General features: G+C 43.2%; 1 protein-coding gene across 2 annotated transcripts in view; it reads right to left on the bottom strand.

The window, feature by feature from the left end:
* Positions 1-3026: 3026 nt before the first annotated feature.
* PLEKHA8 (pleckstrin homology domain containing A8) overlaps positions 3027-18548 on the bottom strand; it is a 57615-nt gene continuing 42093 nt past the window's right edge. Inside the window, exon 13 of one of the 2 annotated variants that reach the window (XM_059712667.1) lies at positions 3027-6488. In XM_059712667.1, the coding sequence (XP_059568650.1) occupies positions 6190-6488 (299 nt within the window). In that variant the 3' untranslated portion in view covers positions 3027-6189. Of the gene's footprint in view, positions 6489-9129; positions 14898-18548 lie in introns of those variants that run through there. The other variant, XM_059712668.1, reaches the window with a different exon arrangement.

The raw sequence follows: 18548 nt of genomic DNA, 5'->3' as shown, positions 1-18548 counted from the left end.
CCTCTGATAAATACAGGAAAACACAGCACAACTAGTTCCTAAAGATTTTGATCAGTGTTTTCCTTGAGGGTCAAAAGAGTTCGTGGACAGACAGGGCCCTGACAAACCTCCAGGGTCTTCCTAGTGAGCATACCCTTCTGAATATTTCTAGAGCAACACTTTATGGATACCAATTCCATAGGGGAAGCTGAGCTTGCCTTCTGATTTGACAGCGGTTCTCCTGCAGCTCGTACAATAGCAGCACATTAAACCTCCCCTCTCACGTATTCGGTGGAAGAACAGTCTTTGTGATTCCCAGGTCCCTCTAGGAAACTGCAAGATTGTTTTAGGTGTAAAAAATATCTTGATTTTCTGTACACTTAAAAGTGGTTAAAATGGTAAATTTTATGTTATGTGTCCTTTACCACAGTACAAAAGCTGCCTTCAGTGCTTTTGGGCACACCGAGGAGTGGAATTGCTGAGACACTGCACAGGGGAAAGGGACAGGCCAAGGCGTGGCTTCTGAGAAGGCGCATTTTATAAGGACACGCGAGTTTGTCTGAGCTCTCAGTCACGGTGAGCTACAAACCTGGCTTCTCAAGAACGCTTTCCGCCCTTCAGCCCTGACCGCATCTTACAATTTCCGGAATGATCTCTGTGATGTCCACTCTGCTTCCCACAATCTTCACGTCAACCGGGACATGGATGCCGGAGGACAGATGGACAGGCCGTGCCAGAGTTGGACCTATACTTAGACGGCCAAGTGAAACACAGCGCCCACTCCCCGCAGCCCAGCTGCTTTCGGAAGCAGGGACGGATGGCATTCCATCCGCGCACTTGTCGTTCCCCAGCGTTGGTTCAGATGCTCTTGATGCCCTGGTCCACGGGCAGAGTATTACATTCTGTTCTTTCACGGCCCTTATACAGCAACGTGTCGGGGGCACATTAGACACCCCAAGCTCTACTAGTATTAACAGCGATCGATTTCAGCAAGAAAGCTAGAACGGGGGAGCATCTGAGATTCACTGTAGCAAATAGTCATAGTCACAGACAATCGTCAATGAAAATCAGTTCCGTGGGAGAGATACAACATCAAGACTTTTATCCGTGGCACAAAGTTAGTTAGGATTGTGGCTCTCCTAAAGTAGGTATTCTCTTTTTTATGCCTAAGTCACAGGATACAGAAAAGTAAATTTAATAACTTTTAATCATATAATAAAAATACAATAGGTGAAAAAATTAGTAAACAGATGTACAATGTGAACCCAGTTATGAAATAGCTGACCCTTGAACAATAAGAGGGTTAGGAGTGCCAACCCCTGTTCACTCGAATCTGCATGACTTTTGACTTCCCAAAACCTTATTACTAATAGCCTACTGTTGACCGGAAGCTTTACTGATAACATCGTCAATTAATACATGTTTTCTATGTTATATGTATTAGATAATGTATTCTTATCATAAGGTAAATTAGAGAGAAGAAAATCTTATTAAGAAAATCATATGGGCCGAAACTGGTTTGGCTCAGTGGCTAGAGCGTCGGCCTGCGGACTGAAAGGTCCTGGGTTCGATTCTGGTCAAGGGCATGTATCTGGGTTGCGTACACATCCCCAGTGGGAGAGGTGCAGGAGGCAGCTGATTGATGTTTCTCTCTCATCGATGTTTCTAACTCTCTATTTCTCTCCCTTCCTCTCTGTAAAAAAAGCAATAAAATATATTTTTTAAAAAAAGAAAATCATATGGAAGAGAAAATACATTTATAGTATTTATTGAAAAAAATCCAGCCAAAACCGGTTTGGCTCAGTGGATAGAGCGTCGGCCTGCGGACTGAAAGGTCCCAGGTTCGATTCCGGTCAAGGGCATGTACCTGGGTTGCGGGCACATCCCCAGTAGGAGATGTGCAGGAGGCAGCTGATCGATGTTTCTCTCTCATCGATGTTTCTAACTCTCTATCCCTCTCCCTTCCTCTCTGTAAAAAATCAATAAAATATATATTTAAAAAAAGAGAGAAAAAAGAAAAAAGAAAAAAATCCAGGTGTAAGTGGACCCACACAGTTCAAACCAATGTTGTTCAAGGGTCAACTGCATATACATACACACACGTATGTATATTTAGACACGTAGGATAAAAGAAGGAAACACATAAACAGTGGTCACTTCGAGGTAGTGGTACCATGAACAGTTTACGTTTCCTCCTAACACCTAGACATGACCCAAGTTTTATATTATTCTAATCAAGAGAAAATAATTAACATCACAGTCTTTTAAAGGGTGAAATGAGACTTCCAATTCTCATCGTAAGATGAGGGGAAAAGAACAGTCCTTTTTACAGATGGCACTGGGAGAACGAGATATTCTTCATGATCTTGGTTAGCCAATGGCTTCTTAGATACAATAGAAGGACACACAAGCAATAAAATAAAATGAAATTTTATTAACTGAACCTCATCAAGATACAGACTTCTGTGCTTCAAATTATACATCAAAAAGGTGAAAAGACAACCCAGAGGCTGAGAGAAAATATTTGAGAGTCATATATCTGAAAAGAGACTTACTTGTATCCGGAATACATAAAGAACCCTTACAACTCAATGATGAGAAAATAACTAAATTAAAACTTGAGCAAAGAATTTGAATAGATATTTCTCTAGTGAAGATATACAAATGGCCAACAAGCACATGAGAAGATGCTCAACACCATTAGTCATTAGGGAAATGCAAATCAAAGCCATACCCACTGAAATGGCTGTAACAATCTTAAAAAACAGATACGTATTGGTGAGGATGTGAAAAAGTTGGAACTGTCAAACATTGCTGGGAGATTGTAAAAGACCACATGTTATATGATTCCATGTATGTGAAAGGTCCAGAGTAGAAAAACCCATAGACACAGAAAGCAGATTAGTGGTTGGCTAGAGCTGGAGGAGGGAGGATGGGAAGTGACTGCTTAATATGGGTACAGAGTCCCTTTTTGGGTGATAAAAATACTCTAAAATCAGATTAAGGTGTGGGATGTCCAACTCTGAAAATATAAGAAAAACCATTGAATTTTACACTTTAAATGGGTGAATTTTCAGAGTACATAATTTTACTCAATACAATTGAGTTTTTAAAAATTAAATATGATGACATTAAATGCAATATTGGATCCTGGACTGCATCCTGATCAGAAAGGACATTAATGAGAAAACCGGTAAAACCTGAATAATGTCTGTAGTGTAGCAACAGCATCTGTACTAAGATACTTGTCTTAATGTTAATTTTTAAACACAAGTACATGTAAGATGTTAACGTTACAGAAGTGGGTGAGGGTTATACAGGAACTCTGTATTATCTTAGCAACTTTTCTGTAAATCTGAAATTATCCCAAAATAAAAGTAAAAAACAACCACAACAAATCTTGAGAGAGAGAGAGAGAGAGAGAGAGAGAGAGAGAGAGCGAGAGAGACAGGCCCCAGCCAGTGTGGCTCAGCTGGTTGGAGCACTGTCTTATATATCGAAAGGTGGGAAACATACACAGGTTTCAGTCAGGACACATGCCACAGGCAGCCGACTGATGTTTCTCTCATATCGACATTTCTTTCTCTCCCTCTCTTTCCCTTTCTCTAACATCAATTAAAAGAGACAGACAGACAGACACACAGAGAGAAGGCACAAATAAATAATTAGGAATGACACATGGAGATTTAAACTACAAAACAGTGGAGTTATGATCATAATTCTAAGAACAATGATGTACCAGGGCTGTGCAAGGCAGTCCCCTTCACTGCCACCACCTGTCAGGTCTCTGAGCTCAGGATGAATTCCACAGTGTGACACAGTTTGAGATAAATAGGGTCCTTGAGGGGAAACCTACAACACAAGCGTCAGCAGGAAGAGACGCGATGTGTGGTTCCCTGTCCTCCATAGCTGCATGAGAGCCATGCTGGGACCTGGGTGAGGAGCTTGTCAGTGTGTCAACAGACTGCGGGCCCGGTTTCCAGTCAAGGGCTTGCTGTTTAGAGCAGTGGCTGAGAAAGCCAGTTGCCCAGCACCTAGAAGACCCTTTTGGCAGAGGAGGGGAGCTACGGGTCTGTGGGAAGCTGGTTTGAGTGGTGGCCCTGCCTCTAAGAAGGTGGGGCCAGTCTGAGCCGGCTTCCTGTCCAGTCCACCCAGACTATGCTCTCAGGGTCACATGGGCACAATTCAACTTGCAACCAGTATATTACAAACATACACAAAATGCACAATATCTTAGAAAAACATAACTTCATAAAACTACTCGAGTAGGAATGTAATTTTTGGTTAAATTTTTTACTTAAATCAGAAATTTTAAAACCCCCTCCTTCCTAAAAAAAAAGACTAAAATAAAACAACCCATTAAACCCGGAAGATTTTTTCCACTAGCACCCAAACTTCAAAGAACATAATTGTTACCTTATACAACATGTTCCAGTGAATATAAAATAAGGGAACACTGCCCACCTCATTCTATGAAGTAAAATAATTTTGATGGCAAATTCAGATAAGGACAGAACAAGAAAGTAACAATGAAAGGCTAATATCACTTCTAAATGTAGATGCAAAAAATCCTAAATTAATGGTTAGTCAACTGAATCCAGAAATGCCTATTAAAAACACATCATCACAAAGTTGGAGTCATCCTAGAAATGGGAAGATGGTTAAAATTAGAAAGCAAACTAGCGAGATTTACCATATTCACTGGTTAAAGGAGAAAACCATTGGATCATGTCAACAAATGTCGAGCAACTTTTGATAATATTTGGCATTGTTTCATAATTAATACCAATAGCAAACTAGAAGCAGAAAGCACCTTCCTTAGCCTGGTAAGTGGCAGCTACTGGAATTATAGCAATTTAAAAAATTATGTGGCAAAAATCATATGTAACTGTAAAATGTTGAAAACATTCACTTTCAGATCAGGAACACAATAACTTATCACCACTTCTATTCAACATTGTACTGGATGATGCTTTTCACTAGCGTGGTAAGAAAAGAAAAAGAAATAAAGTTATTAGAATTATAAAAGAAAAATATAATAAATACAATCCAAGAACCTTGTATGCATATATGCATGGCCCATGGCTACAGACAATGAGGCAGTGAGGGCCTGGGGTGGGGAGTGGACTGGGAGGGTCAATGGGGGGGGGGGGGAAGGAGACATATGTAATACTTTCAACAATAAAAAATTATTTTAAAAAGAAAGATTACTTTAATCTGATTTCCAACCCATACAAAAATAAAAAGAAATATAAACTACTAGAAATAAGGGTTCATCAAGGTTGTTGAATGCAAAACAGATATGTAAAACTGGTAACATTGCTATTCACCAGCAACAAAAATTATAAAATGTAATTTTTAAAAAAGGATATATTTTTCAATGGCAACAACAACATATCAGGTACCTAGAAATAAATATAACAAAAGATGCACAAAACTTTTACAAATGAAATTCTAAAACTTCATTGAAGAACATAGTAGAATACCTAAATAGATGGAAATATAAACTGTATTTATTGATGGGAAGATTAAAGTTTGTAGCAACAGCAGTTTCCCCTGAAATCAGTCTATAAAGTTCAATATAATTATAATAAAAATTCCAACAAGATATTTTTCAAAGGTTGACAAAATCATTCTTAAATTCATACAGAAGATTAAAGCATGAAGAATAGCCAAAAGGAAACCAAAGATGTGTATGTAGTGGGGGAAACTTATTCCAAAAGATAGCAGTACTTTCTTTAAAAAATAGTGTGGTATTGGCCCAGAGAGCAACAATTAGGCCAATGGAATAGTTCCGGGTCTAGAATTAAACTCATTTATATCTTATAGTCATGGCATTTGAATTATAGGAAAAGGCTAGCCCCAATGGTGATGGAGCTATACTTCCCTTTAAAACAGCAACCACTAGTAATCTGACCCCCACCACCATTTTGGGAAATCCTACCCTGTGCTGGACACTGTGCCACACACATCAGGCACAATTCCTAATGCTTTTGCCATAACTAGTGTCACCTCCATGACAGATGGAGTCTTTCAGCTCTGTAACCCAGTGACCACCGTTCTATACCAATGAGGTTAAGGATTTCGGATTTTAGAAACCTCCCCGTGTGACAGAGAGGGTCCCGAGTTGCTCGCACACATGCCCCAATGGAATGCAGGCCTTCCATGGGTTTCCACAGACACAGTCCTGAGTGGTCCTTAGACAAACGCTTACTGAATGAACGCAGCGCTGCATTCCCTCCTCTGCCATGGTCGGCAGCTGGGTTTGATCCGCATAAGCCAATACCGGAGTACAGCTCTATTGCCAGCAATGTCACTTGGGCAGAGAAGGGGTTGACGTTTCATTTCCAGCCTCACAGAAGCACAAAGAGAGTCCTTTCGGCTCCTCAGATGGAGTGCAGCCAATTCACGTGCAAAATTCCCTTGTTTCTGAGTCTTTCTGGCTTCCTCTTGTAAAATGACTGTCAGCCAGGGAAACTTCATCTTTCCCACTTTTTCATCTGTTTCAGCTGTATGGGGCAAGTTGCTAAGTATCATCCTGGCGTACAGTCTCTCCCATTAGCCATAGAAGAATGCAACACTTACAAGTCATATGAAATGGGAGATGAGTAATCTCTCCGTGTGTGTAAAGGAACAAGAGCTTATGAGGGAAAAATAACCAGTAGAGGGGGGAAAGGAAGTGTGATGAGATTAAGTTAAACATTTACAGTTATCTTGCTGGGAGTTTTAAACAAATGCCAGTACAAGTAGCAGTATATGCCAGCGCTCCACCAACACTCCACAATGCTTTTTAACCTTGTTTTTTGAATACTCTCCACCCTATTTTAAAACAAAAAAGATAGCATGGTTATAAAGCAAAAGTCAAGTAATATAGTAAAGTACAAAGAAAAGAGTGAAATGAAATCAATACCCACTTAAAAATAACCATCACTGCCCTAACCGGTTTGGCTCAGTGGATAGAGCGTCGGCCTGCGGACTGAAAGGTCCTAGGTTCGATTCCGGTCAAGGGCATGTACCTTGGTTGCGGGCACATCCCCAGTGGTGGGTGTGCAGGAGGCAGCTGATCAATGTTTCTCTCTCATCGATGTTTCTGACTTTCTGTCCCTCTCCCTTCCTCTCTGTAAAAAATCAATAAAATTTATATTAAAAAAAAACACCATCACTGACTTAGGTGAATATCATTCTGGACTTTTTTTTAACAGATAAAAGGATAGAGAATATTTTTATAAATACTCATTTTATTTATCATGTTTATTTCTAATCACATTAATTTGTAAAAAATAGCCTTTTTTTGGGTTTGTATTTAAGACAAAAAAATAAACTGAAGCAATTACTAAACTTTAAATATTTCTTTATCCCAACAGGAATTTATTTAAAAATCCAGTCAAGTTTATTTTTTTTAAATTACCAAAAAATTCGCCTGGCTGATGTGGCTCAGTGGTTGAGCATTTGACCTATAAACCAAAAGGTCACGGTTCAATTCCTGATCAAGGCACATGCCTGGGTTTTGGGCTCAATTCTCAATAGGAGGTGTGCAGGAGGCAGCCCATCAATGATTCTCTCTCATCATTGATGTTTCTCTCTCTCTCCCTCTAAAAATCAATAAATGTATTTTTTTAAATTACCAAAAAATTAAAGTTAGTCATTATGTTTGCTTTTTTTGTTTAGACAATATCAACTCTCTGCTATAAAAATGAGATTGGCACTAGTATAACCTCCCTTCCTCCACTTCCAACTTATGTCATATTATTAAGGTTTATAATATTTGCAATATGTATCGACACTATGATTTTGGTCTTAGTTCTTTATATAAATTCAATGTTCCTGCCAGTCATTTTACTATAATCTTCTCCATTACAGAGTTATTGATTTCATCTCTCCTATCAAATGGTTTCTTTTTTTTTTTTTTAATATATTTTTTTATTGATTTTTTACAGAGAGGAAGGGAGAGAGAGATAGAGAGTCAGAAACATCGATGAGAGAGAAACATCGACCAGCCGCCTCCTGCACATCCCCCACTGGGGATGTGCCCGCAACCCAGGTACATGCCCTTGACCGGAATCGAACCTGGGACCTTTCAGTCCGCAGGCCGACGCTCCATCCACTGAGCCAAACCGGCTTCGGCTCAAATGGTTTCTTAAGAAGAACTCATAGGTGCTTAAGAGTACCTGATGTTATCTTTGACAACTTGGCTGCCAATAATATCCTTAAGTCACTTTTTTCCTACTCAGAGTTTTAGATGCATTCCTCCATTTTCTCCTGTCACTGACTCTTATGGAAGTTTCAGACCCTTTGGAGACTTGCATTGTCTGCCTGAGTGGTGAAGAATTCTTCTAGTTCATTACCTTTTCAGGATACGTTTTAGTGGCAAGTACTTTCTGAGAGATTTCCTAGAACATAGGACACTTTTTCAATCTGCAGGTTCATTTCAGGAAGCTCCTTCTCAGAAAGCTTTTCTGTATTATGTCTTTCAATACTTCTTTAGTTCCTTCCTTTTTTGGGGGCAGGGAGGAGGTCACCAATTACACGTATGTTAGAATATATTTGTCTTCCTAAAATTATCCACTCAGAGGAAGGAATTATCCATCCTGCCCAACTCTTCAATCAACTTCTTCCCAAAACCTGTGGGTTTTTTTTTTAAAAAAACAACACACATTTTTATTGATTTCAGAGAGGAAGGGAGAGGGAGAGACAGAAAGAGAGAGAGAGAGAATCATTGATTGACTGCCTCCTGCACGCCCCCCTACTGGGGATCGAGCCTGCAATCCAGGCATGTGCCCTTGACCGGAATTGAACCCGGGACCATTCAGTCCACAGGCTGATGCTCTATCCACTGAGCCAAACCCGCTAGGACCAAAACCTATGACTTTAATGAGATTCTGAATTTGCATATTCTCTCAATGCAGGCAGGATTGGGAGCTCTTTGGATTCATGCTGGAAAATCTGGTCTTTTTCTTTGGTGATCATCTTTTGAAGTTTAAAGAACAACAACGGCTCCTTGCTTTGCTTCATTGCTGGTGAGTTGAAGTGTTTTTTATTTTTAAGTTGTAATTTATTTTGATAGTTATTTTAGGGGAAGGAGGTTCTGTTATCTGGCCTTATTTACGCTAAGAAACCACACAAAAATCTTTAACAGAAGCACTTGATAAAATACTTTAAAAATAACTTTATTATAACTAACGAATATAAAATCTGACAGATGTTTTCAAACATTTTTGCAAAAAAAGTAAAACCCTCCCTTGTTCTGCTCTTCTCCCCCAACCCCCAACAAGATACAGAGTAAGAACTTGGACAGAGTTTTACATGAAACACTAAACATGAAATCTTCATTCATTGGTTGGTCCTAAAAAGGCTCCAACATATATTCTAAGTAAAGGTCCATCCAAATTAAGAAATCCACAAACCACTTGACACTTGTTTCCTACTGTCATTATGATGCTCAATTAAAACGTTGAAGGACAAGAACTGGTAACAAAGACTGCGTGTGACAGATATTCAAAGTGCATGAATCTATGAGACCAAGAACATTCGAGATAAGAATACTGGGGGTGGAATTAAACACTGACTTAAAAAAATTAACCCAAGGAAACCTATGTACATCATAGCCTTTGGCATCTGGCTGAACGTGTTTCTTCTTTATAGAGACATCAGTTTTGTCTCATCTACAAACCAGATTAAAGTGACCTTAACACATGTCTCATCTGACACAGACTGTCCACAGCCAATTTCACATGAGGTAGTTGGGCTGTTTACTGACATTCTAGTGAACTGTCATGACACAGGAGACTCGCATCAAATATGCCACGCGACTGGCTTATTAGCCTTCCGGGAAGCAACAGAAGTTACTTCTAGGTCACCTTTCCTGTCATCACCGACTCCATGGACACCTATAAAAACACCAGCATCTACTGAGTCTGTGTGGATGAGAACAGCTTTGCAAGGAGACCAACCATCCCGGGATGGTTTCTGTTGATGAAGTACAGGGAGGAAATACCACGCTGTAAAATGTGTGTAAGTGGAAGGACGTGCTTAAAACAAGCAGCCCCTCTTTCTTGGGTTCTCACATAGCTTAGCTGGAAAGATTTGTTCGCTCTGAAGGAGAAGTGATTCAAAGGGTAACCAAAGGATGTTTGCATCACAGAGTCATGGTACGTGTTTTCCTTTTAGTGAAAGCTATGTAAAAACAGCAGAGGAGCAAGGTTAATGCAAGCGTCAACTGTACCGTCAATAGTGCTCAGTCATGCCCTGACGCAGCTGTGCGGAGAAGCCATGCAGGTGGCTCTGGCTGCATGGATGCAGGGGTATAAAGAGCAGGATGCACATGGAGCTTCGAAAGGACCCGAACAACCTTGTAACAGATAAGCAGTCTTACACCACCATTAGACAGCTAGTGAATATTCATGTCATTACTGTGAAACCCCTGAGTAAGCAACTGCAGGTCACAAAGGGACACCGAAGCAGGACATATTTCTAAGTAAAGTCTTCTGCACACAGTTCACAGGACACAGGTTTGCTGCACACACTGACGTCTGCGTACAGACTGTATTAGATCAAAGGGCAACGGCGCCAGGTCGCCGAGACCAAACACATTAGCTCAGCTAAGAGAACAATGGCTTAAAATATGCTTTACTTCTAAATCCTAAAAGTATAAAAAAGGTGCTAGTTCACCTTAGAAAGAAATGAAACATGAAGGTGGGGGAGCTGAGGATTGTAAAACCCATGACTACAATCAGAAGCAAGTGATTTTAATCAGTGATTCAGAAATGCACCATTGCATAACCACTTCTTGTAGGACATGGTAGTTTAGTAGGAAAAAAATAGTTTTCATTCGAAAGCTTCCTGGATGTCTCACATCATCTACTGCCCAGGACCCCTGGCGCCCGCTCGGGCCTTACACGATGCCTGAGATTTTCAGTTGGGTGAAGTTTTAGTAAAATGCCCTTTACCCAGCTCTTTCACTGATTCCACACTGAATAAAGAAACGGGTACTTTATCTATTGGTCCCCACCACATATTTTAAAGATTAAAACCACTTTTCTGAAAACATGAAGGTGAAAGCAGTGAGTCTTTGGATGTACGTGCACACACGGTTAGTGACCGGAAGGAGAGGGCCGCGGACTTTCCGAGCGGCACCCCTCTCATTCCAGATCACCTTTCCGGGACGCCCGCATCCTGGGGGTCGCCCACTTCACAGTGACCTTGGGAAGAGGGCTCTTAGGAAGCTCGTGCAGCCTGGGAGGGCGTGAGTCCTGCTGATGAGGCACCCAAGCCTGGGCGAGGTGGGTGCCAGAGGTGCTGCTGGGGAAGGGGCAGGGCAGCTACAGGGGCGGAGCTGATGCTCCGATGGGCGCAGATGAGGGCAGTGCGGGCGAGCGAGCGTGAGAAAGGAGAGAGGCCGCCCGGCTGAACCCGGAGCTCAGCTGTCCCTCACCCTGGAACAGGCATTGGGGGAGCTTTGTGTTCAGAATGGCCCTAAACGATGGCAAGCTGCCTCAAGCCACGACCTACAGCTCCTAATGGGCAGGGGCACAGCTTTTTCAAGTCGACCCGGAGCCCCACTTCTGAACTCCCTGAAGAGCTGATGAGAAAACTGTCTCCAGCTCACTGTCAATCATGAGTGGGTGTCGCCCCCCAAAGGGCATCCCTCCAACTTAATAATTTTCACAGGATTCGCTATAAAATGTCAAATGTGCTTTCAAAGGACAAAGCAGTTGCTGTCATTGTTCAGTGAGATTAAGAGACCAACCCCTGCCCTAACTGGTTTGGCTCAGTGGATAGAGCATCGGTCTGCGGACTGAAGGGTCCCAGGTTCGATTCCAGTCAAGGGCATGTACCTTGGTTGTGGGCACATCCCCAGCAGGGTGTGTGCAGGAGGCAGCTGATCGATGTTTTTAACTCTCTATCCCTCTCCCTCTCTGTAAAAAATCAATAAAATATATTTTTAAAAAAAAGAGAGAGAGACCGACCCCTCCCGAGTGTCAAGCTTGGCTCCCACCTGTGGGACAGGTGCGGACAGGACACGGCGCTCTGCTCTCCTCTCGTCTGGCCGGCAGGTGGAGGAAAGCTTAAGTGTCCTGGAATCTGGTGGGATTATGGGGGAAAAAGCCTTAACCACCTTTTCTTTGTCCCCTCCTGACATAGTAACTGCGAAGTAGCACAAATTAGGACTTGGACGAAAATGGGGATGCAGAACAGTGGATCCAGGAGGAAGTGCCATGGGTGCCAAGCTTCAGGTCGGGTTGAACTTATCGCCTGGCACTGGGCTCAATTCCTGGTTCTTTTTATTGAAGGATTCTCAGAGCGTCACACATCTTAGGCAAACTGTATATGCTCCAGGGAGAAAAGTACCTCTCAAAAGACATCACCCTTTCTATGGAGTTGGGAAAGGGGTGACCAGAAAATGGAACTTACCCCAGTTATCCCACTGGATTCCCAGTGAGCCCAGATAACAGTAAACCCTTCCTCCCCAGAAAACCGAGGCATGTACACCATGTACCTACATCAACAGAAAACGGCCGTGCCGAGCAGCTTTCTTTGTGTGAATTCACAGCTTTGCGGGCAAATCTGAGGTAATGGTCGTGTGCCCACTCCCTCACCTCGCGAGTTCGCCTGCGGCAACAGGGAGCACACAGGTGGCTGGAACGGAATCGTCACCACACTCACAGGCTCCTGGCCGCATCCTCTCCCAGGGGCACAAGGCCTACAGTGTCCTCATTCAAGGTGCAAGCAAAGGCTGGCTGCTGTCTCCTTCCCTTTAGGAGGCGATGTCAAGGGCAGGACCCCTCGTCCCCATCACTGTCACACCAGCCACACAGGGAGATCCACACTGTTAGTCGTGGGAGGGGGAGCAACACACACGCACACACACACACACGCGCGCGCACACACACACACACACACCTTGATAAGTACCAACAGGAAGTGCTCAACTACAGAAGAACCAGCATCCTTGCAGCACCGCTTTCCTCCCCAGCCTTCAAACATCTGATGTTGCTTTTCTAAGTGGAAGCCTTTTCCAGAAGTCCTTATAACAGAGTACCTGCTTCAGTAACTGAGCGAAATAAACGCCCATCCGTTCAGAGACAGACGGGAGACAAAAGCAACACCCCTCCCCACATGAGCCTCCCTAAGGAGGGGTTCTTTGCCCTCGGACAGTGTCATCTGGGGCTGCCCAGGCAGCATTCACCTGCGCTGCTCAGAGGAGCTCGCCTTCTCCCCTGGGAGCCGCCTCAAGGTGGAAATGCCCTCCAGCTACTCCAGGAAGCGCCTCCAGGGGGAAGGCCCGTGGCTTCTCCCCAGGCACTGGGCGGTGTGGCTCCTGAGAGCAGGGCCAGAGTCCCAGGGTCACTCTTTCCAGGGCAACGCCCACACAAGGTTGTCTTAGGGAAGACTGAAATCCCGCTGGTAAACCTTGCCACAGTCCCAGAGCTTGGGAGACTGCCGAGCAGCTGCATTTAGCTTGTGTGGTGGGTGGTTAAGCCAAGACTGATCAGCGAGCACACTGGGAGCCACCATTCCTGCCTGGTACACACTGGCCGGGCGCGGATGCTGGCTGAGTTAGAAAAACTGCGGAGTAAACGTGGTGCATGTCTCTCTCTCCCTTTAACTGTTATTTCCACAAAAGCCTCCTCCTCTTTGAAAAACAGGACACATCATATAGCTCATGTGGAAGACTGGAAATTCTGTAAACTAAGGTTTAATCTCAGGATTCCTCAATGCTGTGCGCACAGAATCACCAGAAAAGCACTCAGATGCCGGTTCCTGACCGGCCCACAGGACTCGGCTCGCCGGGTTAGTCAGCCTGGGGCTGTGCTTTCTGCCCGGCACTGCATGTGACTTTGACACAGAAGGGTCACAATCACACCTGGACATCACCTGGTTCCTGTTTAGAGGCTGTGCATGGTGAGCAGAAAAATCCCTCCACCTCTGAAGCCTACTTTTGAAATTGGGTAACAACCCCCGAATGTCACGGTGTTGCTATGGTGTCCCATGGAGACAATGTCTGGGGAAGCATGGGAACGAGGGTGGGCACTAGGCAGGGTCATCAGGGAGGACCCGCCCCCTGCCCTCAGCGTGGGGCACACTCAGCTCTGCAGAGCCATCATCTTCCCACCCCTCACGGGATGGCACTCCTCTGGGTGTCTTCCACCTCCTGCTGGCATGCCACACCCACGCTCTGCACACTCGACTACAGGTCCCTCGCGCCCAGAGCCCCGGAGAGAAGATCCTCTGAAGAACGTCTAGGACAGCCAACCTACACCTCACAGCTTCCACCAGGGGCCTAGCCCCCCTAAGCTTCAGTCTAATCCTAAACTGGCTGAAACACTACCCGTGAGTTACAGTCCTTGATACAGAATTTGCTCATTTTCAGCTTGGGTTGGGTGGCCCATTAAAACTTAAAGCTAAAAACAAAACAAAACAAGACCCAAGAAATTAACTTGTCAAATCTGCTCTTATAACTTGCTGTTCAAGTCTCTAAAACAGCTACGGTTTGGTTTCCAGGAGGCCCTTTGAACTGAAATATATAGCACCTTGATTTTTAAACACACAAAACATGTACGCATTTAAAAATGATATATAAAAGCACTAGGCTTTGCCTCCATCTCTCCATGGCCGGCATAAGGGATGGAGAGGGTTGAAGCTGCTGCTGGAAATTAAGTGGGGCATCCAAACGCTGCAGCAAGCTCTTCCCTGCAGGGGGCGGCGCTGTCCCGCAGGCGTCACACCACCTCATCGCTCTCCAGCCCGTGGGCGTCGTACAGCGCGTCCAGGATGGCCAGCTGCCTTTCCATGGCTGGGAGGTAGAGGCTCAGGTCCCTCTGCATCCCGACACTGAAAGCGGCTTTCTGGTGGTCGCCCTCCTTTATGGTTAACGCGGCCACAAAATCTTCATAGGACGGAGCTGCCCGCAAAGCCAGCTGCAAAAGAATTGCTGTGAGAATGCGCATCACTCTGGCTCTTGCACGCTTTACCCTATGCACGAGCACATGCGTGAACACACACACACAGACACACACGCACACACACACAGCCGAGGAGTGCAAAAGTAACAATAGGAATATACCCTTCGAATTTGTGGACTCTAAAATGTTTTTCAAGCAACAAATCAAATAATTTTAAGGCTAGAAGAAGCAGGTATGTACCTGGGCCAACTTGAGGATGAATAAAGCCATCAAGCCAGGGAGTGCTGACAGAAAAGTTTAAGAAAAGCTCCGGTCTCATGCATGGTGTGATCGAGAGGGTTCCCCTTGAACCCCCAGAATCCACCTGTATGTGAATTGCTGCCCGTGTGTGTCCAGTCCTGGCCAGCCTCCAGAGCACATCACTCTCCTAGCTGGCTCTCATCATCATACCTCCGTTTCTCTGCGCACCTCCCATCTCCCCCCATATGGACAATATCTCCTTCACACTCCGGACTGAACATTCTGCTTGCTTGTGCACTGATGCTTTCATGCATTCTACCCCAGTTCATCTCTCTAGGAACCCTGTACAGTTCATATCCCTATTTTGCAAATGAATGTCACATAGCTAATGAGTGCCCAGCCAGGGCCTGAGCTTCGGGTCACCTCTGCTTTGTCAACTACACTCTCACACCACATTGCTCCCGACAGAAGAGCTCCCCTCCCTTTACAGACCACCTGCTCCCTAAGCTCCCTAAAATCCATGTCTGGCTCTGCTGAGATCTCTGGAGACGCTTTAGAATCTTGAATTATCATTCTACAGTTTCTTTCTTGAGCGTCCTTACACTTTGAATTTGAAAGCGTTTGGGAATCAACCCTCCCCCTTTGTGCAGCTGGAGAGTGACTGGCATTTGTCTCTCAATGTTTACAGCACAGGCCTGCCTGGGTGAAGACCTGGACTTGACCCCAAATCTTTCACTTGTTTGCTTGAGGAATTTCAGCAAGGTGCTCGACCTCCGAGAACCTTAGTTCCCTGATTTGGAGCAGAGAACTGGTACCACTTTCCTTATTTGAAGGACTAATGGAATATGTGTGACATGCTTAACCTACTGCCAGGCACATGTAAAATACAGGCACATGGAGCTGCTGGAGAATGGATTCCACCAAAATGATGGGTTAGGTGGAGATACCTGGTTGCAGGCCCTGGGAAATGAAATGAGGGTGAGGTGGGGATTTAATAATGTAGGAGAACTTGTGAGGAAAAGTCCTCGGGCAATATAGCACAACAGGCCTGAACAACTAACTCAGACTGGAATGAGTTTAGAAAGTTCTGACAGGGAAGTCTCCAGGTAAAAAACATATAATGACACATTTGTGAGTTCAGAGTGATGGTGCTTTGAGAGGTCTGATGGTGCAGGGAAAAATAAAAACATATAAGAAAGAACCAAAAAACCTATAGAATTCTGGCTCATTGTCATAATGTTAACTTGTGAATCATTTTGGGATGGTGGAGGCAGTGGAGATGAGATAGTGACAGCAAGGTCTAAGAGAGCTAAATGCTCATCTATAACAGAAAGTTGACATTTAGTGACTATGACTGATCAGGCCACAAAGAACAATAGACATTCTTAGAATCCCGGAGGTATTAGAAGAAATAGCCACAGTGGTTGAAAGTGGCCGCCTCTTTGGAGTAAGTCTGGGAAGTAGGTAGCCGAAGCAGGGATGCTATTTTTTGCTGTAACATTTTGTATAAACCCCATGCACAAATGTTTTAGTATAATAAGACATTTAAAAAGTTTTCCAGAGTGGGGCCAAGGGATTTCCTCAAAGGCTCCTAGAAGATTGTGATGGGGCCACGTCTATTTGGGAACTAATGATAGAACTCAACTGAAGAGGAAACCAAAAAGGCCAAGTGATGATGGTGAGTGACCTCGATGGAGGCAGAGCCTGGACTGGGCATCAATCAGTTCTGTAGACTATGTCTGTTTGAAGATAAAAGCTCACTATTTGGCTGATGAGTGAATCAAATTCCTTGAGTGTAAAAGATGTTTCCCTGAGCAACTGAGATAGTTAAATGCACTTGCCCCTGCTTATTAATCAGCACATTAGGAAACTCAATAAACTTTCCAAAGCAGGAATGACTGGGAGAGGCTGAAAGGGCCAATCTGGCTCTTCTATTGAGAAGGCTGTTGCCAAAGGCTCGACATAATCATTTTCTTAAAAACCAGCAACTTTTAAAAGTATTGGCAATAATAGCAAGAACTTTCAAAGTGTTCTTGTTCTATAACTTTGGGTATATTATCTGCCCCTTTGTGTCTCAGATTTCTTTGTCAACAAGTAAGGAAAATAAGAGAACCTGCTGAGTTATGAAATTAATAACTTCACACACACAGATCACTTAAAACAATGCCTAGTACACGGTCAATGCTCAAAATTCCAAGTTATGGTTGTAGTTATTGGCATTAGACACAGCAATTTTAATTCTAGGAACCTATTTGAGAAAATAAGAGGGTTTTTTTTAAAGTAAAAAATGCATATGAACAGACACTGTTTTATCTGTATTAAGAAACTTAGAAGCAACTTAAATTTCCAACACAGAGGATTGGACAAATAAATTATGGAACCTCCATAGTAGGGATATATTGTACAATCACTAAATATAACGGTTTTCAAAAACTTATGGCATTAAAAAATGGTCATGATAGAATCTATTATGTGGGGAGAAAGAATACAAAATTATACTACAAGCTAAAGTAAAAAAAATTACATGCATGTACAAAGTACACAAAATAAAGATAATTATAAACATTTAATATAACCATGTCGATATAAAATATAAACACTTGTTAGTAGATACGTATTTAGAAATATATAAAATAAATAGAATATTTAAAAGAATATATAAAATATATAAAAATGAAAGTGAGAAAGGTAAATCACAAAAATATTAAAAATAGTTCTATGGAGTGATAAGACTATGGACACTTCCTATTCTTCCATAACTTCTACAATGCATTGTGATGCATCTAAATTACTACATATTAGGGAAAATGCCATAAATTAAAAAGTCCTTTTAAAGACTCATGCTTATGATAAATTTTCTGCTATAGCTTCATTCTTGTTGACAGCATCCCTTCGATCATTAATATTTCAGGATTTAACTTTACCTCTACACTGCACCCTCCCCCTCCCCCACATTTCTGCTTCTTTTACACAGGGCAACTCAATGCTTTAATGCTCTGTCATCTGACAGTATTTACTCAGGGAGACTGATGAATGGAGCAGCATCCACTGCCCAGTTATTCACCAGCAGCTTCTCGATTCTTCTGTGCTCACTGTGGAGACTGTGTGTGGGGAGTGAGCACAGCCTTTGGAGACAGCAGGTAGCTCACTTTGGGACTGGAATGAATAGCTCTGAATTTATAAAACAGTGGGAGCCAATGCTGAGGATTCCCAAAGGTAAGAAACGTGGACGTGCCTGGCACGGTGCCCAGCACACAATAGGTGTCCAGCAGCAGCACGGCAGCTATTATTCTAACAGGCACTGAAGGACGTGTGGGCAGTTTGTAGCTGCAACGAGTCTGGCTCCTATTATCTCCATGCTTTCAAAAATGATTTTATTTGTACTAAAATTTGATTTCTTCCACTTAAATTCTTCCCACTTTCTTT

Source organism: Myotis daubentonii, chromosome 10 (genome assembly GCF_963259705.1).
Source record: "Myotis daubentonii chromosome 10, mMyoDau2.1, whole genome shotgun sequence".
Taxonomy (NCBI): Eukaryota; Metazoa; Chordata; class Mammalia; order Chiroptera; family Vespertilionidae; genus Myotis; species Myotis daubentonii.
The sequence above is the reverse complement of the archived record's forward strand: the minus strand, read 5'-3'. Positions and strand labels throughout refer to the sequence as shown.